The 14122-nt window shown below is 42.6% G+C and overlaps 1 protein-coding gene across 2 annotated transcripts; it reads left to right on the forward strand.

The window, feature by feature from the left end:
* Positions 1–2180: 2180 nt before the first annotated feature.
* Positions 2181–11848, forward strand: Atp6v1g1 (ATPase H+ transporting V1 subunit G1). Of its 2 annotated transcripts, XM_027949421.2 has the most exons (4): positions 2181–2352; positions 6067–6167; positions 9884–10080; positions 11221–11848. In XM_027949421.2, exons 1-3 carry the CDS (start codon positions 2271–2273, stop codon positions 10055–10057), a joined length of 357 nt encoding a protein of 118 aa, XP_027805222.2. In that variant the 5' UTR covers positions 2181–2270; the 3' UTR covers positions 10058–10080; positions 11221–11848. The 2 variants fall into 2 exon arrangements, with proteins under 2 accessions (XP_027805222.2, XP_027805221.2); XM_027949420.2 differs by lacking the exon at positions 11221–11848 and having other exon boundaries at positions 2182–2352; positions 9884–10675.
* Positions 11849–14122: the final 2274 nt, after the last annotated feature.

The following is a 14122-nucleotide window of genomic DNA, read 5'->3' on the forward strand; positions in this document are numbered from 1 at the left end:
TTATCGAGGTTCATCTGTGTTGTAGCTTATGCCAGTACTTTATTCTTTTTTATGTCTGAATATTTTTCTATTGCATGGGAATGACATATTTTATTTGTCCACTCATTTGTAGGTGGACATTTAGGTTGCTCCATTTTGGACTACCATCATCTTTTTAAATCTTCATCCCTCTCTTAGAAAAGAGCATATTGTCCTTGCTCATTGACTGAGTGAACTGAGTTTTCTGAGAACACTAAAACTTACAAACTTTCCAAGGAAACATTGAATGGACTTAAAAGTTGCCGAGAGAAATCAAGTTTGGGTTCACAGATCAAGAAAGAAAACGAATTCTGGATTGTAACCATCTTTCCAGCCCCATCCCCAAACATCAAATAATTGAAAATATACTGAGCCATAAATCCACCTCTTCCTGAAGTGCAAAGATATTTATAATAAGAAAAATTCTGGAGGGCTGGGGATGTGGCTCAAGCGGTAGCGCGCTCGCCTGGCTTGTGTGCGGCCCGGGTTCGATCCTCAACACCACATACAAACAAAGATGTTGTGTCCGCCGAAAACTAAAAAATAAATATTAAAAATTTCTCTCTCTCTCTTAAAAAAAAAAAAAATTCTTGCATCGTCCTATGTTCTCAGTACTTGGTGAACTCTAGAGGTCATCTTGCCCTTTCCATAGGCTATAAGAGCCCTGAGAAAGGGCACAGCTGCTCAGAGTTTCCAGTCTGTAGCCTGACTAGACTGAAATACCCCATCTGACAGTTAAGAGGGGGGTGACTATGGGCAAGGTTACTCATCCGCTCAACTTCAGTGCGGGCATGATAAAACAGGATCATTATTTATTTCATGGTAGTCCTGAAGTTGCCCTGGGGTGTAAGCCAAGTGTTTAGGACAATGCCTGTCATAATGCAAATGCAACCATTAGCTTTCTTGGGGGGCGCCAGGGGACCATATGTGTGCCAAGTCAAGCTCCCTCGAGCTCTACACATAATGGTCCCTTTCTCCTAATCATTCCTAACTCATTTGCCACTATACATTCCTAGGTAATTTCGCATTCTTCAGAGCTCATGTCTCCCACAGTGCTGAGCCAACCCAGGGCACGGTGCATGCCAGGCAAGCCCTTTACCACAGCCTTGGCCTTCCGATCTCTATTTATTCCTGTACTGGGGACTGAATCCAGGGGTGCTCTGTCACTGAGCTACACTACCAGCGGCGTCCCTTCCCCTTTTGAGATAGTCTTGCTAAGCTGCTGGTCTTGAATTTGCCATTCTTCTGCCTCAGTCGCTGGGATTGCTTGCTGAGATCACAAGCCTGGCCACCACGAATGGCATTCGGCTTCATCTTAAATGTGCCACTTCACTGGGAGAGCCTTCACATCCCCTTCTGCATCCTACTCCCCTTTGTAAAGCAGCTCGTGTATTTCTTTCGTGACTTTACTACGGTTTGTCATTGTCTACGCATTTTACTTAACCTGTCTTTTGTCTGTAAACTGTGAGCTCCATCAGAGGACTTTGTCAACCTCTCTGCTGTGGCCTCACTACCAATCATGCTGGACATTCATTTATCATTTATGGAAAACAGTGCAGTCCTTTCCTGAACTCGGTTCAGAAAGGGGCAGTGACCCGTCGGAAAATCCACTCTGCAGATTACTAATGGACTTGGCTCCAACCCCTTCCACCAGTACCACCTTGTGGGGCTGGGGATGGAACCCAGAGCCTCACTGCCTGCTAAGGAAGCGCTCTACCACTGAGCTATGTTCCCAGTTCAGTGTAGGGACCTACTTCACCCCGGGACTCCTTCCCCAAAACTAGCAAGAATTTTCCTAAAGTGCTCCTAAATAGACTGTAGGAAATTTCCAGAAAGGCAGAGAGTAGACCGGCAGTAGAGCAGTGTGGAAAGTAGGAAAAAGTGATATTCTTTGGCTATGAACTTTAATGTGGGCATACTAGTAAGGGAATAGAGCAATCACAACAGAGCAGAGCGACTACAAGGACCTCCTGACAGGATTTGGCGATCGATGGGCCGGGACCTCGGAAGACAGCCCTGACACTGCGCAGGCGCAGTTGCGGCGCTCCATTTAGGCTCCTCCTCCCCGCCCCGTCCTGCGTGAGCCCAAGACTTCCAAACCGTCAGCTGACGCGACGCTGCTGGGGTCACGTGACGACGGGGTGGGGGCGCCGTCTCAAGGCGCAGGCGCAGAGCTTGGGCGGTGGGTCAGCTGACCCGGGGGCCGTGGCGTTAGTTAGGCCGTTTGCCCGGCCCTCTGAGTCGCCGCAGCCATGGCCAGCCAGTCGCAGGGGATCCAGCAGCTGCTGCAGGCGGAGAAGCGGGCCGCAGAGAAGGTGTCGGAGGCCCGCAAGCGTAAGTCTCAGGGCCCGCCGCCAGGCGAGGGTGGAAGCTGGTGGAGGCCGCGGGCCGCGGGAGTGGGAGGCGGCTGAGGCCCGAGCTGCGAGGAACGGGGTCACTGTCGCGGCCCTTTGAGTGGAGCCGAGGCTCAGGAAGGCCTGGGTGTCGATGTGGGGTAGTAAATGGGGTGGGGACACGGTATGGATTTCCGTCCTTCTGGGGATCAAGGCGTGGGCCGTCCAGACTCTCTCCCCTCCCACCTGCGCCTCTGGAAGGCTCCGGCCCAGTGAAGGGAGCCACCATCCACAGGATCGCTCAGACTCCAAACCCGAGTTTTATTCCTTATTGGTCACGTTTAGTCGTAGTCGCCAAGATATGTCTGTCCGTTCCCTTTTCCCCCATCTCTTCCACCAGTATCTTGAGAACCACAACTTCTTTGAGGCCTCTGTAGCAGCCTAACTCGTTCATTCCTTTTTTTTTTTTTTTTTAATTTAATGCGGCTAGTAAGCGCCAGCACAGTATGGGTGCAGCACCATCATGGTATTCCACCTACTCGCGAAGGAAGCAGATATTGGATAGGGTCATTGCTGGTAAGTGGAAGTGTAGAGTTGCTCAGGAGTTTAACAGGTGCCTTTGGTCTACACTGAGGAATGGAAGAAGCCAGTGCTATACTGTGTACTCACTCCGGACTTCAGTCATCCGTGTAAAATGCAAACGTGACTGCCCCACCACGTTTCCAATCAACAAATGTCCAGTGGCAGCAGAATAAAGCCCAGATTCCCTAATGGGTTGGAGGTAGCGTTTCTGGATCTTGCTTTTGTGTTCTTGCCAGCTCTCACTTTGGGTACTCACTTTGTTTTTTTTTTTTTTTTTTAATATTTATTTATTTTTTTTTAGTTTTTTCAGTGGACACAACATCTTTGTTTGTATGTGGTACTGAGGATCAAACCCGGGCCGCACGCATGCCAGGCGAGCGCGCTACCTCTTGAGCCACATCCCCAGCCCCTGGGTACTCACTTTGAGTTACTCTCCTTCCATCACAGGGGAGCGGTTTGATTCCTTTAAGACAACTTCGTTTTTACCTGCCAGCCTTGCATAGGTCTTCTGATTGGAAGAATCTTTTCCCATTTCCCCCCCCCCCCCCTTTTCTTTTCTGTTAGTTTCCTTTATTTATTTATTTATTTATTTATTTATTCTTTGTTATCTTCCTTTAGACCTCAACATTTAGTCAGCAGTTCTTCCTGGAAGCCTTTCCTGATTCGTCTTCCAGCGGATGAGACTAGGAGTCCCTTGCAAGTGCTTATTTCTGTCATAGAAGTGCAGTAACCTATGTATGTACATGGCTCAAACACAAGACTAAGTTCTGTGAAGTGGGGACTGTATCTAATTTAGCTTTATCCCATTTTTCATCTGAAGCAAAGATGTGTCTGCTCCCATTTTACAGATTGTAAAATGAGGCTGTGAGAAATGATTTGACTACATGCTGGAAAGCAGCATAGTTGAAGTTTAGAGGCCTCCTTTCCTATGCCAGGGTAAAAGTACCAAGAAATTACTTTGAGTGATTCCTTAGAGTTTGTTTTAGTATAAGACTCTGATAGCCCACCTCCAAGTGCATTTCAAGCATGGATGTGGGGAGGATTATGATACTCTTTATTTCCTAGGAAATGCTTTTTTTTCTAGGGTGCTAGGGCTGGAAAGAAGCTCCTGGCACTGCTTTGGTGACTGGAAGTTTTGTGTTCTTTATAGTATAATTTCAGTCACGCCCTTGAAACAGTATTTCCAGAATGACTTCTTTAGAGTTTGTCTAGTGAGTCTCTCAGGAACAGAAGTTTATTTATTGGGAAGCATGGGAGGCTATTTAGGGGAAGTGCAGGGACAAATACTTGGAAAATGGTAAGAATAGCTGACTGAGTTCTTTGGATGTAGGAGGTCATGTTTTACATCTTTCTCTACTGTTAAGCCTGGTGCAAGGTCTTGTATCTCTGAGAGCTCTTATTTGCTGAATATGTTTGTTTTAAGTGACAAATACACATTTTAAAATGTTATCAATAGTGCTTTGAAATTTGAAAAAAAAAATTTCTGGATCTGTGACTAAGGTTGGCTTGCTCATTTAAGAGTTGGGAAGAGGTAGCACATGATGTAAAATAAAATGATTTCATGAAGTCATTGGTTTGGACCTTAAAATTAAAAAAAAAAAAGTTTTATGGTTTAATCTCATTGGGGTGCTGAAAGTCAGAAATGGTATTAAGTGATTATTCAGGAAGCCCTGGGAGTTGGGAGTGATATACTGTGAAATGAGGTGGAGCTACTTCATAAAGTTTGGGCCATAAATGTTTTGTAGCTTATTGGTTTGGAAGATGTTTTTGGCTTTGAAATATGGCTCACTATACTTATGGGGAGAATATGTGTGAAGGATTGAGGTTCAGGTGAATTGAAGCCTACAGTAGTAAGCCCAAAATAGTACTGTTGTAAATAGAAACTTGCAGAAATAGTTTAGAGAGACTTGTTAATTGTTTCAGACTATGGAATGTTGATGTCATTGGGTCATTACAGGTCCAGGGTTGTGTTCTTAATCAGTAGCTGGATAAATCAGTTTCATTCCTCCACATAGCTTAACTGGGCTGGACAGTTGATACTACCGAGATATATATAATAGCTTAGTTTTAGATGCAGGGTGTTGTCTTTTGCCCCGAATTATATAAACACTGGTTGATAATCTGGGACTGCCTTCTTTTTTTTTTTTTTTTAATTCCTTCTGGGTATCCAAGAAGCTTGGTGAGCAGCTAGTCAAAACAAACAATATGTGTTAGCTAGACTTGTGATCTGTTTTCACATAGGTTCTAATAACTTAGAGGTTTTTTTCCAGCTGTATATTAAACTGCTGTCTCCTGGAGACCAGAACCCCTGGTTCCCCTGGCCTCTCAGCTCCTCCTGCTGTTTCACTCCCCACTCAGCCTTCTTTCCACTCAGTACTTTGCTTACTTCCTTGCTACAAGTATGGTTTTTAGTTTCCAGTGTTACATCATCTGTTTCATTAGTTATATTTTAGTTTGATGTCCCTTGGGAATATATTAGCCTCTTCTGTAAGCTCCTAAGCAGAGCTCCAGTTGCCATCAGCAAGTTAGGTGTTTACTTCTTGGGCAGTGAAGGAGTTCCCCAGAGAGCTAATGCCACCCATCTTTTTTTTTTTTTTTTTTTTTTAAAGACAAGGTCTTTCTTTCTCTTGCCCAGGCTGGTCTTAAACTCCTGAACTCAAGTGATCCTGTCTCCTGTCTTAGCCTACCAAGTAGCTGGGACCATAAGCATGTGCTATCATGTCTGGCTTTATGTTGGTTCTTAGTAGTTGAGATTGAGAAAATATTCTGACACATCTTATTTTTATTTCCTCTGTCATTTTTATGGGATGTAGTTATGGAAGACCCCCCCCCCCCCCCACCCAGTTCCAGGGGATCAAACCCATTGCCTTGGGCATGCTAGGCAAATACTCTACCACTGAGCTTCACTGAATCTCAGCCAATGAAGGCATTCCTTTTTATCTGATCACTTATAACCTGTAGAAGGCAGAAACCTAAACTGTTAGTTCTGAATTCCGCCTTTCCTATGTATACCTCTTGGGGCTGTGCCTTAAGTTTTTTTCTGTTCACTGTTAAAATTCACCATCTCAGTGTCCACTTGCTTTTTTACTTGTCTTTTAACATTTCCTGATGTAGCTTTCTCCTTTGAAAACAGGAAAGAATCGGAGGCTGAAGCAGGCCAAAGAAGAAGCTCAGGCTGAAATTGAACAGTACCGCCTGCAGAGGGAGAAAGAGTTCAAGGCCAAGGAAGCTGCGGTGGGTCCTGTTTCTTCACGTTTTTTCTTTAATTTCCTGGCCCCCCCCCCCCACTCTAAAAGTAATTCTTCATGGCTTAGATAGAGATTCTAATTCTGGTAGTTTTAAAAATTTAATTATTGTATTTTATTTACTTACTTACTTGTTTATTTTTTTTTCTTGTGCTGGGGATCAAACCCTGGATCTTGCTGCTAGCAGGTACTCATGCCACTGAGCCATACCTGGAGCCCATAATTTTCTTTTAATTTCTTTCTCTCTTTTTTCGTTCTTTTCTTTTTTCTTTCTTTCCTTCTTTCTTTTCTTTTTTTTTTTTTTTTTTTGATACTAGAGATTGAACCTCTATCCCCAGTCTTTATTATTTTTTATTTTGATACAGGGTCTTGCAAAGTTGCTGAGACTGTCCTCAAACTGGCAGACTTCCTGTCTTTAGCTCCCCAGTTGTAGGGCCTCGCTGAGATTACAGGCACGCACCACTGTGTGCCTGGCTTGAATGTTTTGTTGGATATTCAGGCTGAATCTTTTAAGATGATCAGTTTTATCTATTTAGTTTTTTTTTTTTTTTTTTTAACATTGACTCCTCATCTTCATTTATTCAGTCATTTATCAAGTAATCTGTTAAACAGTTAACATGTACCAAGTGGTATGCTGGGTGCTGGGGGATCAGCAGTAATTAGAAATAACATGGTCCTTGCCCTCATGGAGCTTAGCTTACTGTCTGAGAGACTCAATAATAAAATGCAAGTCATGCAGACATAATAGCTGTGAAAAGTACTGTGATGATCATGAACATAAATGGAACGGAGCCCCCATTAGTAAAGTACGTAGAGATTATCTACAACCAGCATGGACTTCTGTGATGCATGCAGTCATGGTACAAAACCAGATCTCAGCAATACAAAGGATGCAAGGAAAATTCTATAAAGGGGAATGAATGGAGGAGAATTTCACAGTGAAAAGAAATGCTGCCAGGATTCTCAGATCCAGGTAGCAGAAAAAACACAATTCAAACTGCTTCACAATTTATTGGCCTATATAATTAAAGACCCAGATGAAAGACTCTGATCCAGGAGCTTAAATAATGCCTCAGGACTCTTTTCTATCTCTCAACTCTGCCTCTGCCTGCTTCATTTTCACATTCTGCACTGGCTCCCAGTAGTTTGAGGTACACACTCTTCCAGGTCCAAGTCTAGGGAGTCAAGGCAGATGCCTTCCTCCTAGCATTGAGATACAAAGTTGCAGTCATCTTTGCACTGGGAAGTTACAGAGCTTTTAAGCTTAAAACTGTTTTTCTGATGGGGCTGATTATTACTGCAAGTTGTCAGCACACAAAATAATCATCTTCTGTGTCAGGTCAGCCATCTTGTGTCCATATTTTTACCTTTAGTGCTACAGTTGCTTATGGAGGTGGTATCAGTGTTACATTGTAAAGCACAAGCTGTGTGTTTTTCTTAGCAGTGTTCTATGGTAACAGTATTCTATGACAATTTACTGGAGCTTGGCATAATACAATTTATATTTGTGGAACAGAGGTAATGTTTTTTCCCCCTATAATCCTGTGTAAAAATATAAGCTGTTAAGTATTTCAGCTAAGCAGTTATGAAACAGTTTATTTCTGTATTACAAACACTCATAGTATGAAGAGTCCTAAGTTTGAACTTGGAAGACTTTGAGTTTGAATCTTTGTATATTCATTTTGCCTTTTGAGCCTTAGTTTCCCAATTTCTAAAAAGTAGGTTGATTGCTTCCTCAATAGGTTCTGGAGAGAAGTAATGTGCAAGAGTGCTTTGAAAACTAATATTATACAAACATGAAGGGGTATTGTTGTTAGCTTATATATATGTGTATCTTAATAAAATGATGCAAGAGAAGATTAGGCAGTGAAAAATGTCAAAATTAGGTTCTCCGGAACCTGATTGGTCAAGTTATGGTAAGTAGGTATGGCAGTTAACAAAAAGCCAACTATATTTTAAAGACTAAAGAAAGTAAAAGGAGGGCTGGGGCTGTAGCTCAGTGGCAAAGCGCTTGCCTAGCATGTGTGAGGCACTGGGTTCTATCCTCAGCACCACATAAAAATTAACAAAATAAAGGCATTCTGTCCATCTATAACTACAAAAAAAAAAAAAAAAAAAGAAAGTAAGTAAAAGGAAACTCACAAATCATTATGTGTTAGTTTGTGAATAGAAGAACTGAATAGTTAACCCTGGTGTCATGGCATACACCTGTAATCCCAGCAACTACAAAGGCTGGGACAGGAGGATCACAAATTTGAGGCCAGCCTCAGCAATTTAGCAGAACCCTGTCTTAAAATACAATGAGGAAAAAGGAAAAAAAAAAAAAAAATGCTGGGCATGGACACTATGGGTTCAATCCTCAGTACCAATAAAAAAAAAAAAAGTGGGGCGGGTGGGGGAAGAATAGTTAAGATACATACTTATAAAAAAGAGCACCAATGAGAAATTAGTTTCCCTCTCACCTAGCCTTGGATCCTCCTCAAAGCAAGTCACTGCTGGTGGTGTTTTTGTTTGGTATTGGAGATTGAATCCAGGAGCACTTTACCACTGAGTGACATCCCCAGCCCTGCCACTTACCATTTTAAGTTTTATTTCTGAGGCTGGCCTCAAACTTCCAATCCTCCTGCCTCACACTCTTTTTTGTTTTCTTTTGGGTATATTTGAAAGAACAGCTGTCATTCATGTCAAATTCAATTGGTGAATTTGCTGAACTTTAGAGTTAAAACATCAGTGGTGGTAAACCTCCTTGTATATTCCTCTTAAGTTTTATCTTCCTTGTGTTTATTATAGTTTGTTTTTTTTTTTTTTAAAAAAAAACAACATAATGCTTCCCACTTTTTAAAACCACAGCAAAAATACATGAATACTAATTACACTGATACTATGTCTTGCTTCTCCTCTCCCTTAACTGCATATTTTGCAGTTCATTTCATATTGCTGAGCAGTATTCTCTTCCATTTGTTTGTTTATTTAGTGTGTGTGTGTGTGTGGTAGTAAAGATTGAACCCAGGGGCACTCTTATTACTGAGCTACAGTCCTTTTTTTTTTTTTTTTTTTGTGGTTCTGGGGATTGAACTCAGGGCCTTGTGCATGCAAGGCAAGCACTCAACCAACTGAGCTATAGCCCCCGCCCCCCCCCCCCCCCCCCCGCCAGTCCTCTTTTTTTTTTTCATTTTGAGACAGGATCTCACTACATTACAGAGGTGAGCCACAAACTTGTGATCCTCTTGTGTTGCTGGGATTACACCTTGCACTATTCTGCCTGGCTAACAGTATTCTGTTGTGTAGAAGCTCTGTGATTTAACCAGTCCTTGGTTGTTGAGTCTTTCTGTTTGGGACTCCTGGGCTCAAGTGATCCTCCTACCTCCTAAGATGCTAGGATCCCAGGTCTGTGCCACCATGCCTGTAGCACGGAGTCTTTAGGTTGATTCTAGTCTTTAGTTAAGGCTATATGATGGACCTTGGAGAAGTGTGGCTGTGTCTTTGGGGTGACTTCCTGGCAGTGGAGCTGCTCTGCAGCTTGCTTTCTGCTGGATGTAGTTCCCTGTTAACTCTGCGTGGGAAGGCCTGTTTCCTCACCTGGTCTTCAGTCGCAGGGTCACAGCACCTACTACTGCTTTATTCATTGATGTGCTTGGGTTTCTCCAGAAGTTAGCTCATTGCTTACTGAATGGTATTCCCTGTGTTGTTACATCTCCACTCCAGGCACTGGGATCCCATGGCAGCTGCAGCACTGAAGTGGAGAAGGAGACCCAGGAAAAGATGACCATCCTGCAAACCTACTTCCGGCAGAACAGGGACGAAGTCTTGGATAATCTCTTGGCTTTTGTCTGCGACATCCGACCAGAAATCCATGAAAACTACCGCATAAATGGATAGGAGAAAGAAGCACCTATTCCCTGGTTAGCACTTCAGAACGTGAAGTGCCTTGAGGAATGTGGAGCTTTAGCAGAGCCTGGGTTCTGTTCTTAGAAAGGCATTAAATTATTTCTCTATGATATAGTAGGTCCCTTTTGGAGAGTAGCAAATCTAGCTTCTTTGTACAGCCTTAGTCCTTATCCAAAGGTGTCATCTTTTTACCTCATCCTTCTTAGGAATTTACTGAGTATGTGTTGTTGTTTTCCTATGCCTTCTAGCTCAAGCAATGGATGTATCAATGTTGACTTTTTCTTTCTTAGATCTAGTAGAAAAAAAACAATTCTTTGAAGAAAGAAAGGGATTAAATAATTTTTTTCCCTTATACTTTCTTGAAGGTCAGGGGCTTTATCTATGAAAAAGTAGTAAATAGTTATTTGTAACTTGTCTGAAGCAGCAGCCAGCCTTAAAGTCGTCCATTCTGACTAAGGATTAGAACAATGAATACTAACATACTTGTTTGGGCTGCTGTTAGTTTATTTTAATCAAAATTATTAGATGATAGGACTCAAGAATTTGTTACATGTTATTATTTGGTGTGATGATAATCATTTAAAAGTAAAGACTTTGCCATACATTTTACCTCTTCTGGTTCATCCTTTTTGATAATGCAAAATACACTTTGGCCCAGATGTTGTGTGAAATTTCACCAGGAAATTAACATAGGCATCACATTTACATACATAATTAGAAAACATTCAAGGTGTACGTTTTTAGCAGGGAGAAAATTACTCATGATTTCACCTTCTAACTGTTCTTGATAAATAACAAGGAGTCTGGTGTTTGCCTTTTCTTTGAGGGACCTGTGGTGGGTCCCTTGGGCAAGTTACTGAGCACCTTTCTTTCCTGGTGGGCTAAATGATGTGGGAAATACTGTAGTGACTTCATTAGCTCTTAAGAGTTGAATGCCCTGTGCCCTGTGTAAGCTGACAATCTTTCTTTGTTTGCAGAATAATTTCTGAGGTAGAGACAGTTGAAACAGAACATAGGGGGATTTCCTTGCTTATTCTAAAACAGTATGAAATAAGTTGATGGTATTTTTTAAAAAAGTCTCAAGTGCTTCAGGATGATTAAATCTTAGGCCACTTCTCTCTAGTTACTATTCCAATTTCTCTGTTCCTTTTTAGAGTTGAAGGCCTCAGAAGGGTTTACTGTATGAGCTTTTCAATTTTGTTTAAAATACTCCAGTCTTGCTGAAACTGTCAGATCCAGCAGTGACGTCTGTATTGAGAAATACATGCTTTTCCTGCTTGATCTTCAATCAAGTTTTGACCACTTCTCCCTTGGATCATTTTCTTTGCTTCCATTATGCAATGGTGTGCTTCTTCTAGTTTCTTCCTGATTGCTCATTTCTTCCCAAGGTTGTGTGTTTGGACTTCTCTACATTTCCTTGGTGAAAACACCTTTATTTCATTTCATTTCTTTCATTCTTATGTATTTATTTTTGTGGTATGGGGATTGACCTTGGGGGCTCTATCACTGAGCTACACCCTTTTAAAATTTTATTTTGAGACAGTGTCTTTCTAAGTTGTTGAGGCTGGCCTTGGAACTTGAGAACCTCCTGCGGCAACCTCCCAAGTCACTGGGATTACAGGCCTTCACCACCATGCCTGGTTCTCATTTCGTAGATTAAAATACGTTATGTTGAAGATTTACATATTTATCCCATTTTTCTTGAACTCCAGTCTTCAAATTGCATATTTGACATTTAGACCTGGGTGTCTAATAAACATCTCCATTTTAACGTGTTCCAAACTGTACTCAGGTTTGTTAAGGCCTCATGCTTGGCATTGCTGAGCATAGCAGTTCTAACCTCCACTTATACCTCCGCCAATACAGATTTCCCAGTGGAAGAATGTGAATCAACACTTATATTCACTGGTTTGAAGCCCTCCCCACCTTTTTGGTGCTTTTTCACATGCTAGGCAAGTACTGTATCACCCGAGCTGCCCACCCCCCTTAGACCCATTTTTTTTTTTTTTTTTTAACCTTGTCCTCAATATGTTGATGGATTAGTAGGGTTGAGCCAAGCAGATCAGTATTGCTACTCACAAGCTAAAAGGGGAATATTTCAAGAGGAGTGTGCTGGTTAGACAAAAGTTAAAGAGTTGACTGACCTAACTGATTTGAAAAGTGAACATAGGAGGTGTGATTGTGAGGAGGAGAGGTGTGGGGGTTGCTGATGGAGCCGCTGGCTGGAGGGAAGTGGTAGCATGTTTAAATGCTGGAAGGGAGGGAAAAGAGAATTGAGAAGGTCTGGGAAGAGTAAGGTCCCAGAGTGGTATAAAGTCCTTGAGATCCAGTACGTAGGTAGACAGATTCATTGTAGTTCTCAGTCCTGGTTATTCCCCAGGGAACTGGTAGGTGCTCTGGTCCTTCCTAGTCCGTTGAATCTCTGGGGGTGGGGCCTGAGCTAAGGTTTTCTTAAAACCCTTGGGAATTCTCAGAGAAAGGGCTTATGTTATGGGCTTCCCTGAGAAATTGGCATCTGTAAGGCACTTTACCAGAGAGCAGAGAGGGTGAGGCAGGCGTGGTGGTGATTATGTGGAATGAACTTGAGTATACCTATACAGATCAGTGTGTGATTTGTTCCACCTGGGTAAAAAAGGCTAGAAAGGACATACAAGTGCCTATAAGCAGAGTATATCTGGAAGTAGAAGAAATGTCAGAAGAATGTTTATCTCTGGAAAAGGAGGTAGGGTCAGGGCCTCAAAGGGAGGCTTTGTATTTTTATGCATTTAATCCACAGTAGGGCTGTTGAGCAGAGACCCTATTCTCTAGCCACTAAATGCCAGTAAGGGACTCTCCTGTTGTGACAAACAAAAATGCCCCCAGACGGTGCCAAATATCCCTAGGATCCAAAAGTGTCCCCAGACTAGAACTATTCTAAAGCAAAAATAAAATGATAAATACAAAAACCAAAGCACTACATATGGTGCCTGAATATTCCAGGTGCTCAGCAAATGCTTCCTTAGTTAACAGTACAACAGAGGTTTGTTTCTTGCCAAGGATGATATAAGTTGGGTAGCATCAAGGAACCTTGGTAGCTTTACCATCTCAGCACATCATTTTCATGATTGCAGAGATGGGAAGAAAAAGTTGACACAGACATCAACTCTTGTATGCTGCAGCCCTTAAATGACACATGACACTTGCTCTTAGCCCATTGACCAATGTGAGTGATGTGACCAACCTAATTGAAAGGAAGACTGTGCAATAAAGGGGGACTATGGACATTCAGGGAGTAAAAATTGTTGCTTCTATCCCTCTTTTTCTTTTTTATGGTGCTAGGATCTTGCACAGGTAGGTCCTCTACCACTGAGTTACACCCATTAGCTTTCTATCTACCAGCTAGTGTTCTAGAAACTTCTGCATTTATACTAACCAACTGAATCCTCAGCGACTCTTACTGGATTTGAGGCAGAGAGGGGTTAAGGAAGCAGCCCAAGGACGCGCAGTGGAAGAGCCAAGTTTCCTTAGCATCTTTAGAGTCTCTGCATGCTTTCAGGACTACGCTTCGTAACTGTTCCTTCACTGTATCTCATCCATGTGGTTCTTGACCTCCAGTTTCTGAATGGATGCTCCTGAATTGCACATTGGGCAGTTCTACAGTTGCCTGGAGTGGAGGGTGTTCCTAGTATTGCTTGTTACAAGCCTAAAAACTGACCATTCGAGCTGGGCGTAATGGTGCACGCCTGTGATCACAGCCAGCAGCTCAGGAGGCTGAGGTAGGAGGATGGTGAGTTCAAAGCCAGCCTCAGCAAAAGTGAGGTGCTAAGCAACTCAGTGAGACCCTGTCTCTGGATAAAATACAGAATAGGGATGGGGATGTGGCTCAGTGGCTGCGTGCCCCTGAGTTCAATCCCCAGTAACCCACCCCCCCATCCCCCCAAAAAAGAAAAAAAAAACCTACCATTCCATTCCGTGCCATGGCTCAGACTTACCCAAGTTCTTCCTGATGGACAGCATAAAATAGCTTACAGTAAGGCATTGTGTAACCTTGTGGGTAACATCTTACACAAATTCCCT

This window comes from Marmota flaviventris, chromosome 13, assembly GCF_047511675.1.
Source record: "Marmota flaviventris isolate mMarFla1 chromosome 13, mMarFla1.hap1, whole genome shotgun sequence".
In the NCBI taxonomy this organism is placed as follows: Eukaryota; Metazoa; Chordata; class Mammalia; order Rodentia; family Sciuridae; genus Marmota; species Marmota flaviventris.

What these genes read in the sequence shown, in the direction of transcription:
- Atp6v1g1 (XM_027949421.2), top strand. Translation starts at nt 2,271, where the DNA reads ATGGCCAGCCAGTCGCAGGGGATCCAGCAGCTGCTGCAGGCGGAGAAG. An exon ending in GGTGTCGGAGGCCCGCAAGC is followed by an intron (nt 2,353 to 6,066) that starts GTAAGTCTCAGG and finishes CTTTGAAAACAG; the next exon opens with GAAAGAATCGGAGGCTGAAG. An exon ending in TCAAGGCCAAGGAAGCTGCG is followed by an intron (nt 6,168 to 9,883) that starts GTGGGTCCTGTT and finishes TCTCCACTCCAG; the next exon opens with GCACTGGGATCCCATGGCAG.